At 53.8% G+C, this 6860-nt stretch overlaps 1 protein-coding gene across 1 annotated transcript; it reads left to right on the top strand.

Annotated features, from left to right (window-relative positions):
* Window positions 1–520: 520 nt before the first annotated feature.
* LOC123125908 (homeobox-leucine zipper protein ROC3) lies at window positions 521–6382 on the top strand. Its single transcript, XM_044546352.1, has 11 exons — window positions 521–737; window positions 949–1200; window positions 1302–1588; window positions 1682–1988; window positions 2124–2690; window positions 2793–2900; window positions 2998–3240; window positions 3340–3514; window positions 3998–4266; window positions 4388–4483; window positions 5304–6382. Exons 2-11 carry the CDS (start codon window positions 1027–1029, stop codon window positions 5748–5750), a joined length of 2673 nt encoding a protein of 890 aa, XP_044402287.1. The 5' UTR covers window positions 521–737; window positions 949–1026; the 3' UTR covers window positions 5751–6382.
* Window positions 6383–6860: the final 478 nt, after the last annotated feature.

Genomic DNA, 6860 nt, shown 5'->3' with positions numbered 1-6860 from the left:
TCCGTAACGCACGCGGGAAGCGGGGGCGGGGAGGAGACGTGTTGACCTCTCTCTCCGTCAGAACGACGACGACGAGAGCGCGGCGAGTCAGTCCGTCCGTTACTGTGCTCAGGCGAGGCGGTGGGACGGAAAGACGGGCGGGTTCACGGCGCCGGCCCGGCCCGCGCGCTCGCGCGTCCGTTACTGTGCGCAGTTAAGGCGGGCATTTACTCCTCGCCCCCCGCTGTAATCCGGCCCGTAATTACCCGCATTAAATCCCCTATATTCGGCTTTCCTTTTTCCATTTTTTCACGCCTCCGCCTCTCCTGGCCCGCGGGCCCCGCCCCGGCGTGGGAATCGTTTCGCTGGTCACTCACGTCACGGGCGTCTCCCCGAGGCACGCTCTGGCGCAGGGTCGCTGCCACGTGGGGCCCGCCCACGCGGTTTCAACGCTGGGGCTGCACTGTCAGTGAGACTGGCCAGCTGGCCCGCTCCCGTCACTCGTTTGTTCTTTGCTATTAGGTCAAAGCAAGAGGGGGCGTGGAGTCGTAGCGGACAGTGTGCCCTCCCCTCCCACCTCCGCTCCGCTCACTCCTCTCCTCTCCTGCTGCGTCGCGAGAATAAAGGCGAGCGAGGGAGGAGAGATCGAGCCGAGTTCATCTTCCCCGTCTCCGTCGACCTCCGACCTCGAGGGACTGCCGGGGCCGGGCTGGGGAGGGGAGACAGGCGCTCAGGCGAGGCACAGAACAACCGACAGGGTATTTACTACCGCCATTTACTTCTCCTTGTCCCTCGCCCCTCCGCTTTCACCCACCCATCTCTTCCTCCTCTTCCTCCTCCAAATCTTTCCCTTTACTACTCCCCCGCTAAATCTTCTTCCCCCTCCGCCCTGTACCACCGCCCTCTCCATCTCTACCATGCTTCGTCCTCACCTTGGTTTTTACTCCATCTTACGGTGAACCACTGCAGGTCGCTGCAGCCAGGTGCTCCTCCTTCCTTCTCCTTGGTCGGTCGGTCGGTCGGTCGAGGAGTTAAGGAAGAAGAACCATGTTTGGGGACTGCCAGGTTCTCTCGTCCATGGCGGCCATGGCCGCGGGCGGCTCCTCCGCCGATGCGCTCTTCGCCTCGCCGCTCATGCCCAACCCGGGCGCGCTCGCCGGCTTCATGTCTAACTCTTCCGCCATGCCCTTTCATCACCACTTCTCCACCAACTTGATACCCGTAAGTGCTTCGCCTTCGTCTTCATCTTGTCTGTTGCCTGCATATGCATGCGAAGAAAATTAATAAATGTGTTTCTTTTTGCTGCTGGGCTGTCTTCTCAGAAAGAGGAGGGCGTCATGGGCGGGCTTCACATGGCAAAGGACGAGGAGTTGGACCTAGACATGGAGATGGAGCTCAGCGGCGGCTCCGGCAGCGGCCACCTGGACGGTCTGCTCAGCTTCGTCGACGTCGACGACGACAGGGACCAGAAGCCGCAGCACAGCGAGCCGGACGGTGCAGGCGCCGAGCACCACCCCTCCTCGTCGGCGGCCGCGGCGGCGTCGAACGGCAACGGGAAGAAGAAGCGCTACCATCGCCACACTGCGCACCAGATCCAGCAGATGGAGGCGTAAGAAATAAGAACCAAACCTCGATCTTAATGATGAAAATCTTCCTGAATTAGTAATATGACTGATGCGCGCGTATGGATGCTTTCATGCAGGCTGTTCAAGGAGTGCCCGCACCCGGACGACAAGCAGCGGCTGAAGCTGAGCCAGGAGCTGGGGCTGAAGCCCCGGCAGGTCAAGTTCTGGTTCCAGAACCGGCGCACGCAGATGAAGGCGCAGCAGGACCGCGCCGACAACGTCATCCTCCGCGCCGAGAATGAGTCACTCAAGACAGACAACTACCGCCTCCAGGCTGCCATCCGCAACGTCGTCTGCCCCAGCTGCGGCCACGCCGCCGTCATTGGTGATATGTCCTACGAGGAGCAGAACCTCCGCATCGAGAACGCACGCCTCAAAGACGAGGTGCGTACGTTTTTGCCACTTGCTTAAACCCTAGCTAATTAATGCCTGCTAGTGTTACTGTAATGTACTACATCGAGTTGTTCTTCACACGGGCTAATGGTGTACGTCCGTGTTTTGCGCGTCGGATGGTTGCAGCTGGACCGCTTGGCGTGCATCGCCAGCAGGTACGGTGGCGGGCGCCAGCCTGGCATGTCGTCGGCTTCAGCGCTGAGCTGCATGTCGGCGCCGCCGCCGGTGCTCATGCCGCCCCTGGACCTCGACATGAACGTGTACTCCCGGCACTTCGCCGACTGCGCCGAGCAGCAGCACGGCGCCATGGACCTCATGGCCTTGCCGCAACAGATGGCCAGCGGCGGGCACGGCATCGCGGCGACGGCGTCATACTTGCAGGGCCCAATGACGCCCGTTGTCGTCCAGGAGCAGGACAAACAGCTGGTGATGGAGCTCGCATCAACGGCCGCCGACCACCTCATCAAGATGTGTCGCACCAGCGAGCAGCTCTGGGCGCGCCGCCGCGGCGCCGGTCCCTCGTCCGGCGAGGTCATGGACGCCGAGGAGCATGCGCGGATGCTCAGCTGGCCCATCGACTCCGGGAAGCAGCAACAGGCTGACGTCGCCCACGCGGCCAGGACTGAAGGGACGCGCGACAGTGCCGTCGTCATCATGAACAGCATCACATTGGTCGACGCCTTCCTCGACGCGGTGAGTACAGTTCATCAACTTCCATCTTGATCAAATTACTTCATTTTCTTCCATTGCGCACGTACGTCTGATTAACTTGAGATCACCCGCGCATGCGTGCAGAACAAGTGGATGGAGCTGTTCCCTTCGATCGTGTGCAAGGCAAGGACCATTCAGGTCATACACCATGGCGCTGCTTCTGGCCATCTCAGCAGTGGATCTCTCATCTTGGTAACCACCCCATTTACTACCACATCGATTCAGGAGTAGATGCATGCATCGATCGATTTAGAAGTTGATTGGTTCGCTGATGAACGTACGCATGCAGATGCAAGCGGAGATGCAGTTCCTGTCTCCTCTAGTGCCGGTGCGAGAGGTGGTCTTCTTCCGGTACTGCGTGCACAACGCCGACGAGGGCACCTGGTCCATCGTCGACTTCCCAGCGGACGGCTTCCAGGAGGAGCTTCTGCAGCAGCAGCAGCAGCAGCAGCAGCAGACCAGCTCGCTGGTCCGGTGCCGCCGGCGGCCCTCCGGCTGCATCATCCAGGACGCCCCCAATGGCTACTCCAGGGTACGCACCGCCTCCCTCCAAAGGCCCAATGCATGCATCTTGCATGTGTGACGTGGCATGACATGCATGGACTGAGCTCTGACACGTGGATTGACGCAGGTGGTGTGGGTGGAGCACATGGAGGTGGTGGGGGAGGAGAAGCCCCTGCAGCCGGTTTTCAAGGACCACGTCGCCGGCGGCGCCGCGTTCGGGGCCACCAGGTGGGTCTCCGTCCTCCAGCGCCAGTGCGAGCGCCTCGCCAGCGAGCTCGCCCGCAGCATCGCTGACCAAGGAGGTAAGGACCACCCTGCACCGCGTCGATCGCATCGCACGGCATGCCTTCACTCTGCTGCTTGCATTTCATCCGATTGATGTTCATCCTGCTTGTGAATTGAGATGCCGAGTCTAGATATCCCTAAACCGGTCGATTTCGCCATGTATTTCTATGCTTGGTTTTGTGGAGTACTGTGATGGTTCTTGCCTGCCCGCCTGTCAAGTGTTCGACGTTTTGCCTCAGAGGGCCAGTGCTTAGTTGCTTCTTTAAAACTACATGTCCTTTTATGTGTCATCATCGTATTATTTGGAAGGAAGATCGTAGCAATATATGTGTACATGGTCGTTTACTTGTTTATACTCGAGTGCTGCAATTTCAGCCATTCTCTTGGGATCTTTACACTGGTTGTACTTACCACTTTTATCAGTTATGTGCTGGGTTTTATCGATATTTATCCATCTTCACAAGAGCCTAATCGTATTGATTTCTATATCCTAATCCCAGTTATCCGCACCCCTGAGGCGAGGACAAATATGATGAAGCTGTCTCAAAGGATGATCACCGCCTTCTGTGCTAACATAAGTGCATCTGGGAGCCAGTCTTGGACGGCGCTATCTGATTCTACTGAAGACACAGTCCGGATTACAACAAGGAAGAATACTGAGCCAGGGCAGCCCAGCGGTGTCATCCTCACTGCGGTCTCCACAAGCTGGCTTCCTTTCAGCCATCAACAGGTGTTTGAGCTTCTTGCAGACGAGCAACAGCGCTGTCAGGTAGCGATGGTCTATATTACCTTCTCAAATGTTGTAATCGTTGTTAGTTTTGGTTATCTTCTTTATTCCAAAAAATTATTTAGTTTTTATCAGTTCCGTGATGCGTGTCATGCTTTTGCAGCTTGAGATTTTGTCAACTGGGGGCTCACTTCATGAGGTGGCACATATTGCAAATGGATCACACCCAAGGAACTGCATTTCTCTTCTTCGCATAAATGTAAGTACTCTTTCCGGTCGTCACATGTTCTGAATGCTGGATTTCCTTTGTACTTGAATAAAAAGCCGTGTACACCAAGAGGCCACAAATTCGCTCCTTTGGGGACACTCAATAATGTAACTCTTTCTTTGGTAACTAGAACTTCAAGTGTACTTAGTATCTATGCCAAACGAGTATAATCACAATTTATCACCTCCTAAATCATACTGACCATGTAGAGGAAAGTATATGATGTTTTAATGCTTTCTACAGCAAAAATGCCAAAAAATTAGCAAGAGTTTTTCAATAGCTGCAGTAACTGCTATTCATTTTGATAGTGCTTCTAGTAACTTACTGTTTACTACCAATACCAACATTTTGATAGTGGTTCAAATAACTTAACGTTTCCTACCAATACCAAGGACAATAAATTAACACTGGCTGCTCAAGGTACCACATTAAATGATATTTGTGCGGTCTAGGCACAGGCTGGTCACATGCATCACTGTAATTTGCTAGTACAAAAACTTTTAGATTCGTTTATGTGCTGGCATTACGCTCACAGTTCATCTAATTTGCTATAAGAGCTTTTAGATGCAAAGAAAATAGACAATTTTAGAAATACATGTTGCGTCTTGTACACATTATATGTCTAGTGAGTCGTTCTAAATCAGTTTTGATGTACTGCCTTTCCATGTTGCAATTTGATGTACTGCCTTTCCATGATTACTTCCTTCTTTGTACTCCTTGTAAGATCAACTAAGTTGCCAGTTTACAGTTAATAACATGCTGACATCTCGTAAATGTTGAGAGCTGACATTTCTTCCACTATCTATCACAGTCTGCAAGCAACTCATCACAGAATGTGGAGCTCCTGCTGCAGGAGAGCAGCATCCACCCTGATGGTGGAAGCCTGGTGGTATTTGCAACCGTGGATGTGGATGCCATCCAGGTCACAATGAGCGGGGAGGATCCTTCCTACATCCCTCTACTCCCCATGGGCTTCGCCATCTTCCCAGCCACCAGCCCTTCGCCTGGAGCCACCAGCTCAGACACCACCAGCAACGGCGAAACTAGTCCTGGCAATGCAGATGAGCCCGCCGCCGGCTGCCTCCTCACCGTCGGCATGCAGGTGCTGGCCAGCGCCGTGCCTTCAGCCAAGCTCAACCTCTCAAGCGTCACTGCAATCAACAGCCACATCTGCAACACCATTCACCAGATTACAACAGCACTCAAGGGTGCCGGAGGTGGCCGGACTGAGCCGGCGCCTGCAGGTTCCGACCAGTAGCAAGAGTCGCTGGGTGGGAGTGGAGGGAAGCACACGCCGCAGACCAAAGTCCAATTATTTTGCCACCTGCTAACACCTCAAGCATCCCTGTTAGCAACACAGATGCAAGGGAGGATTTGACAGGAGCCCACAAGACTAACAACAAAACCCCTCTCTTCCCGCCATGCTCCTCTCAAAATGGCAAAAATACCCTCGAGTAAACCACTGGGGGCATTTTGATCATTTTGGGAAGGAAGGCAACGTGATCCATCTCCAACCAGAAAGGGTCTTGTCAAGCTCTCACTTGCACCAACCAACACCAACAGAATCAGCTCCCAGGGCATTTTGGTCATGCGGTTCTTGCTGCTACTCTCCCTCCTCCCCCCTGCTCAGAAAGTCAAAGACTGTGAAGGTATCTTCTTTTGATTTTGTAATAATGAGAGTACTTAATTAGTTTGAGCGTGCGATTCGTCGTAGACTTTGTTCCAAGACTTGTTTAAAGCAGACTGTAATGCAAAAGAGAAGATGAAGGAAGGAGAGGAGGAGTCAAGAGCGAACCATTCGTGATCCTTCCCACTAGCAACGGAAGGGTCTCTTGGTTCGGGAATTGACTTGTTTCCTCTCTCCGCCTTGTCTGTAAAACATTTGGCTTATGTTTTGTTACTGTGTTATTGGTACTTCTACTACATTGCAATCTGCGAATCTCTTATCTCTCCTCTGGTTGTTGAATGGTAGTGAATGCGGATGCTGGCTTTTGTTTTTTGCGTGAGCCTAATCTGCGGCAGGCTTTGAATGCCTTGCCCATCTACTGCATTGGATCCATTGTCTTCAGTGGTGGCCTCGGCCTCGGCCTCCTCCTTGGCTCGAATTGTTCTGACAACCTACAACTGTGGTGGAGGACCAATTTCATTTTTGAGCTGCGAGGCAGTGCTGTGCCGAGATGCTTGGCTTTTCAAGCTTCTGCCTATTTATCCCTTCCCCTGTGCTGTACTACCGCTACACAGGGAGATGCTGCGTGTGGTTGGTGGGTGGGGAGATGCCTCTCATAAATAGCACCATGCTGTTGCTATGAAGAGGAAAGGCTCTTCTTCCTTGCCTGCATGGTGCATGCTACCATAGATCTCCAAGTCT

This window comes from Triticum aestivum, chromosome 1B (genome assembly GCF_018294505.1).
Source record: "Triticum aestivum cultivar Chinese Spring chromosome 1B, IWGSC CS RefSeq v2.1, whole genome shotgun sequence".
NCBI classification, from domain to species: Eukaryota; Viridiplantae; Streptophyta; class Magnoliopsida; order Poales; family Poaceae; genus Triticum; species Triticum aestivum.
Note: the sequence above shows the minus strand (reverse complement) of the source record. Positions and strands in the feature narration are given on the sequence as shown.

Excerpts from the sequence above, each read along its gene's own strand:
- LOC123125908 (XM_044546352.1), top strand. The coding sequence starts at position 1,027 with ATGTTTGGGGACTGCCAGGTTCTCTCGTCCATGGCGGCCATGGCCGCG. Across the intron at positions 1,201-1,301 it reads TCTCCACCAACTTGATACCC|AAAGAGGAGGGCGTCATGGG; the intron begins GTAAGTGCTTCG and ends CTGTCTTCTCAG. Across the intron at positions 4,267-4,387 it reads ACGAGCAACAGCGCTGTCAG|CTTGAGATTTTGTCAACTGG; the intron begins GTAGCGATGGTC and ends ATGCTTTTGCAG.